The sequence below is a fragment of the Canis lupus genome, chromosome 30 (assembly GCF_048164855.1).
Source record: "Canis lupus baileyi chromosome 30, mCanLup2.hap1, whole genome shotgun sequence".
In the NCBI taxonomy this organism is placed as follows: Eukaryota; Metazoa; Chordata; class Mammalia; order Carnivora; family Canidae; genus Canis; species Canis lupus.
Window position 1 is genome coordinate 12,207,785 of NC_132867.1, and position 19,552 is coordinate 12,227,336.

General features: G+C 42.0%; 1 protein-coding gene across 7 annotated transcripts in view; it reads left to right on the plus strand.

Moving 5' to 3' along the window:
* Positions 1-19,552, plus strand: part of ROBO1 (roundabout guidance receptor 1) — a 1,129,252-nt gene that overhangs the window by 716,024 nt on the left and 393,676 nt on the right. The window contains exon 1 of one of the 7 annotated variants that reach the window (XM_072806526.1): positions 9,380-9,785. The exons of the other annotated variants lie outside the window; for them this stretch is intronic. Coding sequence (XP_072662627.1) covers positions 9,731-9,785 — 55 coding nt within the window. The 5' untranslated portion in view covers positions 9,380-9,730. Of the gene's footprint in view, positions 1-9,379; positions 9,786-19,552 lie in introns of those variants that run through there. 7 annotated transcript variants of the gene reach the window in all.

Sequence of the window (19,552 nt, forward strand, 5' to 3'; positions counted from 1 at the left end):
TAGCATTTGAGTACAACCATGTTACTTATAGTATGTAATCTAAGAAAAATTGTGGCAAAACATTGACATGCCAAATTCACATAATATTTTTTTTTTACTTTGTAGTTGAAGCATTGTAAGTAAAAATTAATGTTTAGAAATCTTTGAATAATTTTCATGTGATATCTTTTTGGTAAGGTTGTTTTACTGGCTTCAGCAAACATCTGTTTTGTTTCAAAGATACTGATATGATACATAAATGCAACAAGATATGTACTGTACCAGTGAAATTCTAGCTGGTAGGTGTGATAAAGCAGCTTTTAAGTAGTAGATAGTGATAGGAAATTGAGAAGATGAGATTAGATCAAATCAACAAAGAATAATGGAATTGGATGATTTTGTTGGAATGTGGCCAGGGCACTAGAGAGGAGGTGATTAAACTCTTGGGAAAATATATAATTATCCTTGTTGTTAAGACAGTAGGTTTACATTTCATGTCAATTTCAACAGCAGATTGTTCCTCAATGACAATTGTGGGATATAGAGTCAGTATTTATCCACAAGAATGAGCACCTCCAGATTTAGAATCCTAGGCCTCAATCACACCAGGCAGCTATTAAATTCCAAAGCCCCAATTTAGCTTTTCAAATGAGAAGTCATTTTTTCATAAACCATAAGAGAAAAATACATTAAGAGGCTGTAAAATAAATAACATAAAATTTTCCAAATGACGTGCAATGCTACAATTTAATTAATTCCTTATTATTAATGTTGTTAGTAGTAGTAGTACTTACAATAAATTTGAATACTTTATTTCTTCTAGTTAATATAACATTAAATATGTAGGCCTACTTTTAATTTGCTGACCCAGAAAATAACCCGGAAAATAGGAAACGCTTAATAAAATTTCAAGATGTTTTTCAAGTCAACATAATATTTCATTAATGAACTGATTAAAATAACTTTTAGAACCTAGGTAAAACATTATTCAGAATAAATAAAGCAGAGGTGGGGCTAAACATATGAAGGTACAAATGAGACATAAGTCCCAACATATGTACCTCAATCTTCTAAATATTTCTTGAAAGGATTTTTTAAAAAGCAATAAAACCCCAAAAACTTTAAACAGTTTTGTAAAACACATCTGCAGAATTAAATATAATGTAAATTACTTACAAAATAGTCAGTTTGTGTTCAAATTGTAGGCCTATAGCGTGTTTCATTCAGCTGTGCAGCTGTTAACTATGATCCCAATTTAAGAGAATTTTAATTCATGATTAGTATAGTATATGCTTCGTACCAGATATATCTGGAAGTAAGAACCAAAAGATAGCAAAATTTTGTGGTAAGATATAAATATATATGCATCTTTATGTTTTTCAATATATTTTGAAGTTCCAAAAAAACTTGTACTGTATATTTTTTCATGCCTTCTCGTCAGAGTTAAGAGAAACAAAAAACCCCTTTGAACATTTTGTATATAAAATAAAAGAGATTTAAACATCTAAATTCCATATAGAAGTAGAACTACAGATGCATATACTTCAGAGTCACTTTCTTGTACTCATTCCCAAAATGAAAGTTGATCTCTAAACAAACAAAACAAAGTTGCACCGTGATAGCTTTTTTCAACTAGAACCAAATCTGTAAGAATAACATTAGTTTAAGCAACAGCTTTTATTTGCATCTAATGATCTGGTGTAGGGATAAATTCAAGTAGCCAAGGTTCAAATATGTGTTCATCCTCATAATAGCTGAACATCCTCTATCTCCTCACACATAAAATAGGATAATAGTAGTAACCTATCAAATAATGTATTTATGAATTTAGGATATATGAGTCAGAATACATAAAATACTAAGAATACAGTACCTCTAGCACATAATGCTATATAAATGTTGGCTGTTATTAGTTTATGCTATTAGGAGTTGAAGATCTTTAAATTTTTTAAAAGATAAGTCAGAAATATGCAAACTTCACTATATAATATAGAATAATATAATATCAATTATAGTATATCTACTGATGAATGAATTCCAAAGGTAAAGAATCTTGTCTGGGGCGCCTGGGTGGCTCAGTGGTTGAGCGTCTGCCTTCAGCTCAGGTCATGTTTCTAGGGTCCTGGGACTGAGTCCCACATCAGGTCCCCCACAGGAAGCCTGCTTCTCCCTCTGCCTGTGTCTCTGCCTCTCTCTGTGTGCCTCTCATGAATAAATAAATAAATACTTTAAAAGAAAAAAATAATCTTGTCCAAAGGTTTCTGATTAATCTGTTTCAGTGGAAAGAAATCTCATGAATTATTAAGATTTATTTATTTATTTGAGAGGGAAAGAGAGAGCAGGAAGGGGCAGAGAGTCTTAAGCAGACTTAACACTGAGCACAGAGCTCCATCCATGACCCTGAGGTGAGTGCCCTGAGATCACCCCAGGCCAAAGTGAAGTCTGCCACTTAACTGACTGCACCACCCAGGTGCCCCTCTCATGACTGAGAGGACTGGGATTTTTTTGTTTTATTTTTATTATTTTTAAAAGATTTCATTTATTCATTTGAGAAAAAGAGAGAGCAGGGGGCAAGGCAGAAGGAGAGGGAGAAGCAGACTCCCTGCTGCCCTGGGAGCCTGATGCAGGGCTTGATCTCAGGACCCAAAGATTATGATCTGAGCTGAAGGCAGACGCTTAACCATCTGCACCCTGGGTTCTGGTTTTGACTAAATTAAAACTAAGAGTGTTTTGGGGAAAGTCAGTTTCTTTAGGCTTCAGGTTTCTCAATTATAAAGTTAATGATTGAATAAATAATAGAACTATATATTAGAGAAAATACACTTTAGAACTACGGAAATAGGTTCTTTAAAGAAGGCTTTCTCAAAAGATATATTAACCATGAAATATGACTTGTTCCTTCATTTATTCATTCATTCCACAAACATTTGAGTGCCTAAGAGGTACTAGGCTCTGGATAGAAATAGAAAAGTGAGTAAAATAGTCAAGAATTCCTGACTCCATATAATATTTTAAGAGGAATGAAGTAGTCAACAAAAATAAAGAAATATATATGTAGTATCCTAGATGGGGTAAGCTCTCTGTTGAGAAAAACGAAACAAAACCGAAAAATAAAGCATGACATGAGTATGAAAAGTATGGTGTTAAGATGTCGTTGTATAATTGGTGGTCAGAAAAATACTCTCTGGGAAGGTTTGATTTTTATTAAAAGATGTGAGAGGAAAGAGTGGGTTTGTAGATTTATGGAAGCAAGGATTCAAGCCAGAGGAAGAATAAAAAAATCGGGGCAGGTGGTGGCCTGCTAACACTCCAGAATGGCACAAAGGCCCCTGCATGGGAGCAGAACAAGCACTGGCAAGTCAATGGGGGTAAGGAGATGCTGTTGGGGAAGAGTGAGCTTCCACTCTATGTGGGAGGGAGACCACTGGAGGCTTCGAAGCAGAGCAGAGACACGATGGACTCAGGTTTCAACAGGATCCCTCTGGCTGCTCTTTGAAGTGTGGCCTGGAAGTGCAGTCATTTCAGTTTACAGCCTTTCTCAGTAAGGAAGACTGCGTTGCTCATTTCAAGACAAATAAATTCCCCCCCCCGCCCCCCCCACATAAGTAACATATGCAATCTAGTCAGGGAGCACTGGAGATACTACTATAGTAGCTGTGTGGTGTGGAGGGGCAATGTTTACTAAAAAGCCAGGGCTTCTCCAGATGCTCTTCCCTTGGGGACTCACAAGCTCATTTGCATATTAAAGGCTTTGGGAAATCCTTCCAAATGTTGACTTCAAAGTCTCCCAGGCCTATCCTTCCATGAAACTGCACCCTCCCCAAAACGCCCGCTCCCACATGCAAAACAAGCTGAGTTTAAATATAAGATCCATGACCTCCACACCCCTGGACCTTCAGTTAATGATTTACTGTCTCAACCTGATCCCTAAGTTAGGATAATAATACCACCTAACATAATCATGGTGAGAATTTGGTCAAGGCAGTATCTAAAGGGCCCAAAATATTGCCCTCAATCAATCCCAGTGTCCCCCTCCTTCATCTTCAAAAACAAATTGCCAATATCAGAGGAGTAAATTCTAGTGAGACCTATGTTGCTAATAGTTAAGGTCCCAGGTCCTACGGAAAGGATTTAGCAATATAGCCCCTAGGTTTAGAACATTCATAATGTTCCCAGGATGCTGAGATGCTAAAAGGCAAGCACACTGACAGCAATTCCACAGAAGCTTGAGTGCATCATAGTTGATACGTTTTAATGAGCTTTAGAGACAGACTCACGGAGTCCTATCCCACTCTTCCGTGTAGTGAAGAAACTGGCCCAGGTAACATCACAGTAAGTCTTTAAGTAAGTGAAGACAGATAACTCAGGAAGTCTCTCTCCTCTCCCTATGGTTCCCAGTGCGGGGGGGGGGGGGGGGCGGAGGGCAATATCACACATTCTAAAAGGCAGAGAAGCAAACAAACAAAAGTAATGCTGTTAAAATGTGTCCTATGTACTCTTAAGAGAAAGCATCATGGTAAACTTTATTCTTTCATGAAAAAAGCTAAGGCATATTTTGAAATCCTACCTACCATTCTTTCATTTTTTTTTTTTACTGCTCTAATCCTAAATTATTTCTCTCTTCCTTGAATTGCCATTGCATGTTAAATCTATACCCCGCTATATGTGATTTATTACGTGTGACTTGTTGCTATCACATATGGCAGCTAGAATCAGTACGCAATACTCTATTGCTCAATTAAACAACAAAAAAAATAAGTTTCCCCCAAAGTAACGACCATATGCTGTTTAGTGAGGAAAGCTGCAGTTCCTAATTGTTAGGAATAGAGGATTAGAGATATTGTTACCTGAGTAGCATGGCACAGACTGAGCAATGTTTACTAAGGAGACACGGCTTCCCAAAACAGTAGATGTTTCCAACAGATGTGTTTATTCTCCCTTTATTAGAGTTACTTTAGGTTACTTTATTGAATGGGATCTCTCTCTCTCTCTCTCTCTCTCTCTCTCTCTCTTTTTAAGTATGCTCCATACACAGGGTGAAGCCCAACGCTGGGTTTGAACTCATGACCTTGAGATCAAGACCTGAGCTGAAATCAAGAGCCCCTTGCTTAACTGACTGAACCACCCACCACTCCTGCATGAAACTTCTCTTATATATTCAAACTTAGAAAAAAAAATTCAAATATTAAAGTATTCAAATATTCAACCTAGTTCATTATCTCAGATATTAAAGATTTCACAGATTATTCAGCAGTTTCATGTGAAAATTGCTAAGCTAGCTGTTGGACCCTGAGAGATAGTCTCTTGGAATATGCAGCACAGCCGTAGTGTGTATGGCTTGTATTACGCTGCCTCTGACCAGATCTCCTGGAACTTCCAACAGTATCCCAGACTCTGGCGCGGCCTGATTCTAAGGCTTCTTCCTAAGAGGCGAAGAGAGAGCAATGTTCTGGTTTGTAGTTTCCTTAGGAACTCTAGTCTGCTCCCATTGATCTGGGGAAGTGATATCTGGAATCCCAGGAGGGAGCCTGGGAATTTTGTTATTTCCTGAGTTCCTGCGACTACCCCCATAAAAGATAAAATCAGATCAGACCAACCTCAGAGATTAACACAGCTCTAGAATCTTTACTGTCCAAGAAGCCCCATTCACATAACTATTGGAGTATGTTATTTTTGGGTTTCCTCAAAATTCTCAGGGAGACTTTTTAGGGATCCTGAATTTCACAAGCTCCAAATGAGATCAGAATTTTGTAAACGGAAACTTAGAATTTGTGACTCATTCAGATCATGGTGATCAGAATAGTTTCTGAGTGAAAATTAAGACATTTTCTCCTTACCTTGCTATTTGTCAGAGTTCTGTTGTGTGTCAGAGTTGCCTACAGACTGACACAGGTAGACATTGTATCCATGTGTACACACTCACACTTGTACACATGGTCATACAGACACATTGAACATTTTATGAACTCTAATAGTAATTTATTCTCCAGGAGTAGCAGTGGAGAGGTGACTGGTTGCTATGATTCACCCATCTCCAGGAGTGACTGAACTATCATTTAACCCTAATGACATGCTGTCTCTACTTTTTCTGATAGGTTCTACTCTGGAGCTTGTGTAGCTTGCTATAATACGAGCTCTGAGGGCCGGGTGACTGAGTTTCTACTTGAATCGTGCCACTATAGGGCCCTTTACTGGTTCCTGCACATAGATGACATTTATCCAGTGTTTCTTTGCACAAGTAAGAGTAAGTAAGTGAGTGGAAGAAAGGAGTTGCAAAAGTTCTCAGGTACTTTGAGTCCCACTTCTTAATATATCCCTAGTATCTTCTGAATACAAATTCTTGTCTTCTGATGCCACTTTTACTGATACAATTGACGGAAAAGTATACTTTGCAAGAGACAGAGGAAGAAGAAAGGGCCAGCATATGTGTTTGTGATAATAGTCCTCATCAGGGACTCCTCAAAAGTTAACTCCTTGAGGATTCTTATTGCTGACTCCTAGGTAATATAATCTCTAAGGGTAAGATAGAGGAGATGGAGGGAGGGGGTTGTTGCCAACTGAGGGTGAAAAATAAAAGGATTGGATTGAAAGGAGTATTCCTATGGTTTCCACTCAATAATAATGAGATCAATGAAGGAAATCTCGAGAAATTTTAGCAAACTTCCAGAGATCAGAAGATGCACTTTGGAAAACAATGAACTAGGGATTCTCTTATCTATTCTGGTTTATATTTAAAAGTACACACTTTTTACTAAGTGGTTGTTAAAAATCTTTATTTTTTTTTTAAAGATTTTATTTATTCATTCATGAGAGACAGGGAGAGAGAGGCAGAGACCCAGGCAGAGGGAGAAGCAGGCTCCATGCAGGGAGCCGGATGTGGGACTTGATCCTGGGACTCCAGGACGGCACCCTGGGCCAACGGTAGGCGCTAAACTGCTGAACCACCCAGGGATTCTCCCCAAAATCTTTTTTTCCCCAAAAAATCTTTATTTAAAATATTTGGAGGATTTTTTCCCTCTCTCTCAAGTACCATGGTCTACCTTTTTTTATTTTCTGTTAGTGGGTAAGCTTTATCTTACAAGCATGTTTTATCCCAAGGGGAAAAAAGATGTATTCTACCTTTCTCACTAAATGTCCTTTCACAAAGACCAAATCAATGTATGTTTTCCAGCAGTTATGGCACATTCTTGTTTTTACTGCTGGACAGATTTTGGTTGGAGTCTTTGAATTCTTATCTCCGGCCTGTTTACTGAATTTGCAGTTAGCTTTCCCAGGATTAAACTATCTTTCACTTTCAGAGATAGGTGCTATTAACCAGAGTTTCTTTCTTCAAAATGCTACTCCATGGTCATTGGTTGTAGGAGCAGCAACCAAAATGAATGTATAATGAATGTATAATTTGCTTTTAAAAGATTATCTTTCATTAGGTAATGCTTGTGCTCACTTAAAAAAAAAATAGAGAAGCACAACAGCATAAAGAGCCAATCCATCCCCATTCCCTACCCCCCCCCCCCCCGCCCCCATCTAGCATGCAGTTCTCCTTTCCAGAGATCATCACTGAAAGCAGGTCTGGTATATTCAGATAGATACCAAATTTCAAATTTTGAAATTATTGTACATAATTTTATAGGTAGTGATTCACTTGAAAGACCAGTTCTAAATACCAACATTTACCATTTATTGGGCACACACCATGTCTCAGGTGTTTTGCCTACAGTATTTTACTTAATAGAAAAAAAAGTGAATGAGTGCAAGATTGCTCCGCAGATATGCCAGGTTTAGTTTGGTTTGGGTGTGATTTGTTAAAATTTGTTAATATCTCAAGCGTCTCTATTTTTGAGTAGAGATGACTGAGATTTGGCATGATAACAGAAATAGTAACTGGTGGGTTGGGGTTTCAGGGAAGGTATATGGGGTGTAGACCCGCTGGTTTAGACAATGCTGAATGGCTTCCCTTATAGCCGCAAACTTGGGGATAGTCAAGGATTTTTTTTTCATTTTTTTTTTATTGCATTTGTCCCTATTTCAGAATTACTCCCCCATTTGTTAACAGTCTAGGAGTTGAAGGAGAGGCTCTTGGTGAAACAAAGAAGAGGCCCCCTGGCTCACTCCTGTGCCCCTCGAGTTGGGTAGACGGTCTACACGACTGCCAGCAACCGCAGCTCAAGTGATTTCTGCGGCCCAGTGCCCCACTGTTTGGCAACGAGTGTGATGGTTAATATGGTCGCGGGAGTCATCACGCTCCCCCCGTCCTACCGGCTTCTGGCCCCCATTCGATCGAAGGCCAAAAAGAGAATGTGACTGACGCAGGGCGGAGCCCAGCGGAGTTTCTCCCAACTCCGGGCAGCGGCCAGGAAGAGGTTAAGGAGGACCAGGAGGGTTTCTGAAGTCCTGGGCTGGGAGGTTCCATTTGGGGAAAGGTGCAGGGGAGCCGGGGGCGGGGGAAGCAGGCGAGGGAGGTCCCGAGGGTCTGGGCTTCGGGTCGCGAGCGCGCGCGCCCTCCCCCGCGGCCGCAGTCGGGCTCCCGGCGCGGGCGGCGCAATCGCCGCGAGCGGGACCTGCCGAGCGGGAGCTGCCGAGCGGGACCTGCCGAGCGGGAGCTGCCGGCCGGCGTCGGGCCCAGAGCGCCGCGCGGGGCGGGCTGCGCGGCCCCTTTAAGTGCTCGCGGGCCGGCGGGGCGGGGCGGGGCCGGGGCCGGGGCCGGGGCCGGGGCCGGCGCCCGGGAGACCCACAGGCCCGCGAGCCCGAGGAGCGGCGGCGGCTAAGGCGGCTGCGGCGGCTGCGGCGGCGGGAGAGCCCGGAGCTCGGGGCTGCTCGGCGGGGCCCTCCGCACAGCCTCCTGCGCGCTCCGCCCCGCGGCGTCGGGGCCGCCTCTCCGCCGCCCTCGGAACTTCGCGCCGCGCCGTCCCGGCCGCCGAGACCCCGGGCGCCCGCGCGCGCCCCAGCGGGCGAGGGACCCGGGGCGATGCTGAGCGGCGCGCGGCGCTGGGGGCCCCGGGGGGGCGCGCGTCTGCCCGCGCCGCGGCCGCTGGCCCCCGTGCCCTCCGCGCCCCGCTCGTCCCGCAGGTGATGGGAGCGGGCGCCGGCCCGGGCCACCGCCGCCGCCGCCGCCGCCGCCCCCGCTCGTCCGGCCGCCCAGGCGCCCCCGCAGCACCCGAGCCGCCGGCGCCCCGCGGCCGCCTCCCGCGCCGTCGCCGCCGCCGCCGCCGCCGCCCGGGGCCAGCCGCAGACCGCGCCGCGCCGTAGCCGGAGCCGGAGCCGCAGCCGCAGCCGCAGCCGCAGCCGCAGCCGCAGCCGCGCCCGGGCGCTCCCGACTCGGGCCTCACGCCCCAAGCTCGCCGCCGCCGCGCCTGCCCTCGCCGCGGCGCTCGGGCTCGCCGGGGGGCGCGCGCCGGGGGGCTCGGCGGGGCCCGCGGGCAGGAAGCGGCGCGGCTGCTGGTCCGCTCGGCCCTTTGTTGTGCGCCCGGAGCCCGGAGCGCGGAGCCCGGAGCGCGGAGCGCGGAGCCCGGAGCCCGGAGCCCGGAGCCGCGCCTCGGAGCTGCGGGTCTGCGAGGGGCTCCGAGGCACTGACGGGCGTCCGCAAGGGCCGACAAGTCATCAGTCGCCCCGAAAACTCTTGGCGGATCGACCCACGTCGCTCACATTAAGCCTCTGCGTGGGGCGTGTGGGGTGTGCGGCCGCGCGAGCTCGGGGGCCCCGTCGCTGCCCCTCCTCTTGGCATGAGACTGCACGCAGGACGCGCCCGAGGACAATGATCGCGGAGCCCGCCCGCCTGTACCTCTTCGGATTGCTCTGTCTCTGCTCAGGTAACGGCGCGCTCGCTCCTGCCGTCACCCCCGCACGCCCCCTCCCACTCCGCGGCGGCAGACCCCGGACTGCATCTCGGCGACCTCCCGGCTGGAGGCCGGAGGGGCTCGAGCCCCGGCGGGGTTTTAAGCCGGAAGGGCCGTGCCTAGTTTGCGCTTGGGTCGGCCCTTTGCCCCCATCCCCCGAGACCCCCACGCCCCGGCGCGGACCTCGGCCTTTCGCCAAGTTCAGGGCCCGCCCTGGGCGCTCGCGGGGTCCGAGCTCCCGGGGCGGGGGGCGGCCGGGGGGGGGGACCCTCAGGATGAGCCAACGTGACCTTCCTCCTCTCTTCCCCCGGGGACGGAGACGTGCGCCCCGGGAGCTTGGGGCCCAGGGACCCGCCAGGGTTCCCGGACCCGGTCGCCCAGGTCGCCCCCTCCTCTCCCCAGTACAGGGATTATTAGTAGTTGTTTTGTGTAACCAAAGTCTGTAATTAAATTCGATGCTGAAGAAACTTCAGGAAATAACTCCTCCTTACGGTGGGATATCAGCTACCGCTCTGCCTGGCTGCCTCGAGAAGGAACACAGGCAGTTCCAAGCATCTGAAGGGGAACAGTCAGTGCCGGGGAATCTTCCTTGGGAGGGAAAAGCAGAAGGCTGAATTTAGGGTTTTGGCGATTAATTACACGGTGGTACTGAGTCTCTCCATATGAAGTGCTGGAAGGATGCTGCGATGAGGTCCTTCTGACACTTAAAATAGTTTTCTTCAGGCTCCCTAAGAAACTTTTACTAGGGGTGAGCCACGACTCAACTTTTCTTTCTTCCCTCTTGGTAGATTCTGGTTTCAATCAAGGCTCCGGTTTCAGGCCTTAACACACACACACACACACACACACACACACACACACACAATACACCTCAGGGGATTTTTTTTTTTTTTTTTTAATAGTTGAATACCGAGCTTCAAGTTGCATCAGGGCCTGTAACTTTGAGTCACTCAATTTTCATGATTATGAAACAGTTTTGAAAGGTGGGTTTTTGCTTTTCGCCGTCCATGGCTATGGTTTATATTTTGACCAAGGATTTTACTTAATGAAATCCGAAAAAGAGAAGAATGCACATCAGCTAAGTGATAGCAGATCCCTAAAAGAATTAGCCCACTGAATATGCTTCCTGACTAACAGGAGCAGTTGCAGCTAAACTAAGAACTTCATTAAATTGTTATTCCTTTGAAGACAACAGAAAACTGAAGTTTTTATATATTTCACAGTGAATAGATGAATAGATTAAACCCACTCTTAGGGATTGCCTCTCCTTACTTCCAGCTTCCCTTTTCTGTAATGTAGTTTTTTTTTTTTTTTTTCCCCTTAGTTTGCAGATCTGAAGGACTGAATAGGTTCCCCACCCCCACGGCCAGCCGAGGATGCAAATCAAAAACATTAGGACCTGATCTCTCTATTTGTCTCTCTTTGCTGTGTCTCCCCCAGTTTAATTTACAGCTTCAGATACCTTTGAGATTTTTGTTGATTCACCTTCTCAGTTAAAGTTTATTCACGTGTGTAAAGTGAAGTGTCAGTGTGATAAATGACTGGAGGGGCAGATTCCTGAAGATAGGGGGATTAATGATCTTTAGTCACTGTTTGAGCTGAGTTTGTATATGTTGGGACATTTTATCACGTCTGTAGATTAAAGATAGGGTCACACTAATAGGGTATCACTGAAGGCTGGTCGCGTCAGTGTGCAAATTCTGTCTTGGGGAAATATCGGGGGGGGGGCTGCGGGTGTGGGGGTGTGTGTACCATCCTTTCAGATTTAATAATTTGATTAATTAGTATCTGAGGTTTGTAATTTAAGCAGATAGGAAGCATTTCTAATCTTAAAGCTTAACTGATGTCTGGCTTTGCTGTTTCTAATTTAGTTTTCCATTTAAGTCACAGATGACTTTTAATAAGCCTGAGTTTTCCCCACAGGAGTGTCCGTCTGCTTGGTTCACCAGGTTGCAGGTCAGAGGCGTCTTTGGGAAGTGCTTTCTCCTCTTTAACCTGAAGCTCTTTATCATTCCTCTGATGACTTTCACTCCTGCTATGACTTGGACTAGGACTAGGACTAGGACTAGGATTTGGGAGGCCAAATTGCTGGGCTGCTGGGGTGATTTCCTGACAGTGTGCTGTTCTAAAGCCACACTATTGATTTGAATAAAACTTCACAGAACTCAGATAAGTGACTAGAGTTGGGTGTGCTCAAGACACCTGGGCAGGGAATGAATGAAGTTCTTGAAAGATTGTGTTTCATATCTTGCCTCAAGCCTAAGATCACAGTCTATCACTTGTTAATGGAGTGTATTTAAGAGAAATGTGGTGAGCTTAAATAAATCAAAGTGTACTGAGGGGTAAGGTGCCTTCAACAAGATTTAACCTGTAAAAGTATCTATTGGTTGTCAGTTCTTTTTTTTTTTTCTTTCTTTCTTTTTCTTCTTCTTCTTTTTTTTTTTTAACTTGGATGCCAACCTAACAATGTTTTATAGTTTTCTTCAAAAAAGACTAAAAACCATTTTGATGTGTTGATGTCATACTTAACATCAAATATTCTGTTTGAGTTCACTTTCTGTAGCCTTTTATTTATTAATCAAATGCCACAACTGTTTTTATTTTAGAAAACAGATTTTGGAAAAAAATGAGTACTCAGAAATTCATTTTTTAAGGTAAACGTCTCTAGTGAGTTTATATATCTGCATGTTCTTTTCTGTGGATAGCTAGACTTTTGGTGAGTGGAGCCGTTGGGGTAGCACTGAAGAAAAAGAATCTGTGCAATCTCTCAGGGACTGATTCTAAACATTCTTCCCTGGCTGACTTCCTCTTCTCAACTCCATTTTCTAAAACCCGATTTTAAGGAGAAAAAGTAATTGACCTTCAGTTCAAATTTAGGATGAGATCTCAATTTCACATAAAGCAAAAATATGCAGTGCTTTCTTCCTCCTTCCTTTTTTTTTCTTTTGATATGTGTGTGGGGGATCTTTTTCTCTTGGGAGGAGGGATGCTTTTTAGATAAGTTTCACTATGCAGAGCCACTCATTTGGGTTTCTGGTCTTTCTTCATCCAAGACCTCTGCACAAGATTCGTTGGTGAGTCCGACAATTTCTTATTAATTAATTAATTAATTAATTTTGACTTATTAACTTATTTATTCATGAGAAACACAGAAAGAGGCAGAGACAGAGGCAGAGGGAGAAGCAGGCTTCATGCAGGGAGCCTGACGTGGGACTTGATCCCAGGTCTCCAGGATCACGCCCTGGGCCGAAGGTGGCGCTAAATCACCGAGCCACCAGGGCTGCCCCTCTTATTAGTTTTTTTAAATAAACTTTTTGGCATTTAAATATACTTACCTGAAAACTGTGACATCTTTTAAGATATCCTTATTTCTTGGTGATGAGCTCTCTAACACGTAAGATACTTATGGTTAAAATCTAGAACAGAAAGTTTACCTGAAGTTTTCCCTTAGTGTTCACTATGACAAATGAAATATTCTTGTGTGAGTTAAGCTGTTACAAAATGATATTTCAAACCTACAGTGACGGTTGTTTGTTTATTTGACGTTGAGCAGATATCTAAAATTAAAAATGCTGGTACCAGGGATGGGATGAGGAAGAAATGTAGAATCGCAGCTTGTTGGTGAAGATCATAAATAGTTGAGTCTTCTTGTGTCATTTGTGTTGGTAAAAGATACTAAGGTAATGCTCATGTTGATTTCTGGACCTTTTAAGAATGTTTACTTCTTTAAAGTATAACAGCCTTGGCAGGCTTGGTTTCTTATAGAAGAATAGAATCAAAGTTGTTATTCAACTTAAAATTAGATCTATGATAGTCTGTGAGAATAAATTAAGAAATTTGGTAATAAGAAAGGGAAGAAAAAGTGAAACAGAAGCAGAAGTCAAGAGAAGTGTAGTGGAAATAGATCCAGAATTAAACTAGTTTTAAACTATTAGGAAGAGGTGGAGTGGGAACAGAGAGAGCAGCCGTGTCTAACCACACCCTCTGACCATATACATTATAAAAAGCAAATCTGAAAAGTGGATTTCTGAAAACTTGATGTCTGTGTGTACATTCTATATTTAGCAACTGTATAAAGAACTAAATACCTTGTATTTTTAAAACCAAAAGCAGTTCGAAATATTTAAATCTTTCAGTTCATAGAACAGTTTTCTTAAGCTATGTCTAACAAAACTTTAGAATATTGACTACCTTGATTTATATAAAGGAGTGAAAAAGTGGGTAATTGACTTCTGTATCATAACATTTTTGGTTAGAGGAGATCAGTAAAGTAAAAGAAGAAAATCATTAAAAAATGATATGAAATTTGCATTTTGGGGTACCATAAGAAACTCTACAATGTCTACTTCTGTTGCTCTGAAGACATGTTATCATTTATTGAGCATTCATCTTTATCCTATTAATGCTTATAGGAACCTTATGACATAAGTACTGTTAGTGATAAAGTATTACTTTATCCTTATTTTATAGTTGTAGAAACTACATCACTGAGAGGTTAGGAGAAGTGGAAGAGCAGGGATTTGAAACAAGCTAATTCCAAAACTCTTAACCACCATGTACTTTCTCAGGTGAAAGAGAGAAAAGAAAGATTTTAAAAAGAAAGATTATGGTTCAATATATATATATATATATATATATCTTTTAATGTTAAAACTCATCCAAAAAAAAATCCACCTAAACAAGACTGTGGTTTGAACACTTGAAAATCTGGAAGGGGGCATTTTTTCCTGCCATTAAGTAAATGGTCTTTAAATTTTTAGATCATCAGGCAAGACAATCAGTTCTTTACATTGAACCGATTCACATCTAGCCTTTATCAGGTCTGCATTTGTCCAGCATGCTTAAAAGAAGTGACTGAACAGAAAGTCCAAAGACTGACTGCTGGTGATGCCGAAGCACACAGATTCCAAGCTGTATTTTGGAAAATGAATGCCATTCTCATTCAGGCACATTAGAAAGATTTTGCTCCGAGTCCCAAGGCAAATAATTGGCACTCGTCAAGGAAGAGCCTGTGGAGAGACAATCATTTCCCCTGGGGTTGCTCTTCCCCTCTATGTTGAGCATGAGCTGGCAGTCATTTAGTAGTAGATGAGCCTTCTGCTTGACTGCTGTTCACAGATGACTCACTTCATGGTTACTGATCATGGAAGGGTTGAGCATTAATACCTGGTTGATCAGCTGGTTGGAAACTGCTTATGCATAGCCAATAAAGTTGCCATCCTGTGGAGATCAAAAGACCACCTCCTTTCTTTACAATTCTGGATTAGCATGGTTTCTTTTTCCCCTTCTCCCTCCATCTTCAGTCCTTTCCTTCAATCTTGCTGTTGAAGAGGAAGAAAAAAGATTATCTCTAGTGTACAGGGAGATAACTTTGATCTTCACTTCCTTGCCTTTCTCTCGCTCTCTGCTCTTTTCTTAAAAAAAAAAAAAAATTTTTTTTTTTTTTTTTTTTAACCATCCAAAAGGCTATTTCTAACACTGGAAGGTGTCATGTTGCTTGCTTCATGGGAGAGCTCAGTCTCATTTCCCTTCAGCCAAAACAGGCTGCTACAGATTCCCTTACTTCTGAGATTTTACTTGGCTTCCAAACATCTTATGACAATGTTGTTCCACACATAAAACAATATTTTGAACAGCTTGACTGTGCATAGCTTTCTGATTTCATTCAATGAGAGAAGTACCTCTGCAGTGTTCACAGCTGTCCATGGCTTGGAGCCGAAAATGAGTATCTGCTTATTTTATTTAATTAATTCATTTTGTTATTTAGAGGAGAATGTATGTATGGAAGGTAACAATTGTTGAAAATGTTCTTTAGCTACTAGTTTGATGCAGAATAACCTATAGCCTTAATGCCTGTCACCTAGTTTGACACTTAAATGAAGCGTTAAAAGCACCTTCAATGGCTACAAGCAAATGTCAACAGAGCAGTGTGGTTCTGTTAAGTGGGAGTATGTTCTTTTTATGTCACGTGATTGATTTGTATGCAGCATATAAGGATGAGTAGACTTTGATTCCTAAAAACACCATGAATTTGGGGGATCTAGTTTTTAGTTATTAGTCTTTTTTACTGGAAAAATATATATTTTAAGATTTTATTTATTCATAAGAGAGAGGCAGAGACATAGGCAGCGGGAGAATCAGGCTGCCCGCAAGGAGCCTGATGCGGGACTTGATCCCAGGACCCTGGGATCATGACCTGAGCCAAAGGCAGATGCTCAACCACTGAGCCACCCAGGTGCCGTGAAAAAAATATGTTTCTTAAAGCACTTCTGTCAGTATAGCAGCTGATGGTTACACTTTCTCAAAATGCTCTTTTGATTGGATTTCAGAAAGCATCAAGTTCAAAGTATGGGCTGCCTCTGCCTGTGTTTAGTTCATCTGTACATGGCCTGAGAACCAAAGACAGCTCATCCACAGTCAGCCATGGCAGGAGCTTGGTGTCCTTGGAACTTTCCCCTAAAATTATCTGCAAGAGGTTCTACCTGAGACTATTAGACCCAGTCTGTATCTCTAACACTGTAGATTCTTGTTTCCCTATCTATTCTTCTTTTAATGCCAGGAAAAGTATTTTAAGAGAAATAAAATTGTCACACGTGACCAGTTAGGACTTTAAAAATCATTTTAGGTAAATGTCATCTCTTGATTTAACTGAAAATTTCAATAAGCATAACAATACAGGGATCCCTGGGTGGCGCAGCGGTTTGGCGCCTGCCTTTGGCCCAGGGCGCGATCCTGGAGACCCAGGATTGAATCCCACGTCGGGCTCTCGGTGCATGGAGCCTGCTTCTCTCTTTGCCTGAGTCTCTGCCTCTCTCTCTCTCTCCCTCTGTTACTATCATAAAAAAAAAAAAAAAAAAAAGCATAACAATACAATGTTTATATGACCGTAAAGTTCTTTGCAGCGTGTTATGTATGGTCATAATTTTTTGCACGATTATAGAAAGATACATCAACTTGGTAAACTCATTCCTGGATTTTAGCAGAAGAGGAAACAGAGGTCCTATTACAGTTACTCCCCTCTGACGTGACTGAGGTCCTTATATGTTATTAGCAACCCCAGGTAGAGTTTGAAACGAAAATGGGGCCAAAGAATCAGAGAATCAGGCCACACATATCTCTTTCAAGATCATTTGGCTTCGGGATGCCTGGGTGGCTTAGCGGCTGAGCCTCTGTCTTTGGCTCAGGTTGTGATTCCAGGGTCCTGGGATCAAGTCCTGCATCGGCTCCCCACATTAGAGCCTGCTTCTCCCTCTGCCTGTGTCACTGTCTCTGTCTCCCTCTGTGCCTCTCATGGATAAATAAATAAAATCTTTAACAAAAGAAAGGATCGTTTGACATCATATGGTGCGAATGAGATATGCTCAGTCCTATAACTTGATCTCCAAATATAAATAACCTGCACACTAATTATATTTTTTGTTTTAACTTGCAGTATCTTTTCCACATTTCCAGTGATGTTGCTGACCCTTAGTTTGGCTACAAGTGTCTGCCTGCAATCTCTTTCCTACATGAGGAATTATAAAATATATACTGTTTTTAGTTTCAGAGATCTAAAGTGGATTTTGTTTACTCAGGCTTGCTTTAAAAGGCAGTCTTTATTACTCTGAAACTTCACTACAATGGGGCTTACTCACATAACAAAGTGAGTTAAGGCACATTTGTATGTGTTAACTGCACACCTCTGGGTAGCTTTAAGTGACTTGAGTTGGGGGAAGTAATTTTAGTGTCTCCAGACCTTTCAATTAACAGGTTGTCTGAACAAAGTAAACTGACTTGTACATGCTGTGGAAGATGAACTCATTGGTTTTTTCCCCCTCATATTTGAAGAGAAGTGAAAATTTCCTTAGCAGTCTGATACCGAGTTTAGAATTAGAAGTTTTTAAATTCGTGAACTTAATAATATATTGCCTAAACATGTAGAAGGAAAATAGGAGCGAGTCAGAGCCTTCACCTGGGTACTATCCAAAGGGGGGGGGGGTCATCCTGTGATAACATTGTCACTATTAGTCTCAGTGAATTAGGGTGGAATAAATGCAGCATGAGGGCAGCTTTAAGTGAGGGTTAGTGTGGCCAGAGGGAAAACGAAATTCATTGCATCCTTTGGTCTTTTCTCCTATTATTGGCCATTCGTTCTGAGGAGCTCATCATTTCCTAGGATTTCATATTCAAAATTATCCTTTTAGCATTTACCATTTGACATATTTAACATGTTTAAATATACACAATTATTAAGTACATGTATGTATACATATATATACTTAATATACACGCATATATATAATATATATCCTGATAAAAAATAAAGTGATTAATTAATTAGATGATGAATTGATGCATACCCTAATTGAAGGACTAGGAATCAATTAAAATAATAATTGTAAAGCCTAAAATTTATAGTGTTTACCGTATGCCCCACAGCAAAGTGTTTAACATGCCTTATCTTATTTAATATCGCATTAGGAATGAAGGCATTGCCATCATCCCCCCTGTTTATCAATACGGAAAATGAAGTTAGAAAAGTTGGTGTCTTGACTGGTCAGTCAGCTCATTCAGTAGAGTGAGGATTTGAAACCAACAAGTCTGATCCCAGATTTTTTGTTCTTTACCATTTTACAGACACGCTGCACTCTTCCCTTCAAAGGAATATGATTGTAGATGAAACTGTCAAATGTATATATGACTATCAAATTCTTGTGTGTCTGTGATGCTTTCCGTGATACAGAATTGTGGTAGATTGTGCTGCCAAGCTGTTTTAGTTCCTTTTTAGATTTCAGATTTTTCTGGTCTCTGTGATGATCTGTTCCTCCCTTCTGCTTGTCACATGATAACCCATAACAAAGAATGTATCCTGGTATGATACAGAACAGAATATAGAAACATATAGGTCCAGCCCCATAGCATGGTTTGGTGGAATTCAGTGCTTTTCTGTTTGTGGAGTACATTTGAAGTAGTAAAAAACCAAGTAGGTTTTGTGATAGTTCAGTTGTCTAAGTGAATAAAAGTCTCCTTATACATAGGAAAAAACCTCACTATCATTGGGATCTAACTTCTCCTGGGAACATGTTGAATTTTTGTTTTTTGAGTTTGAAAATAGATGGTTACTTACTTGGTGATAAGTTGTTACAGATAATAAATTAATACAGATAATAAAAACGCATTAAGCAGAAGCTTAATTATGACAAATTTTATAAAAAACAAAGAATGCAACATTGGTTAACATGATCCCTGTGAATGAAACCTGCTAGTCTGTATTAACTATCAAAAACTGTACTGTAATCAGTAGCTTTTCAGAAGTAATATAGTTGGTTTTTAAAATGTTATTCTTTTGCTTTTTCTTACTCCTTTAAATACATATGTTTGACTAAGATTGTTCCGTATGATTTCTAAGGTATGGTTTTCTCAGTTGAACTCACTGACTTCCACAGTTATTTCCAAAAGTGTAGATGAGAGGTACATCTGTACTCTTTGTTATTTCCATAGGTTGTTACTTTACATAAGGCTTAAGAGAAGATTGAAGCTGTTCCTGGCTCCTTACACAGTACCGCTAATCAAAATGGTATCATATTCAAAATCTTCCTTTATATGGGAGTTGGGGTCTCTCAGCCTTAAGGTTTTACTCTTTGTCTGAAAATATACTTCATAACAAATTTATTTCTCTGTATTCATTGCCTTGCAGTTAGCCATTCATTTGTGTTTGATAATACTATTTGTTTATTATTAATGGGGCTTAATAACATGGT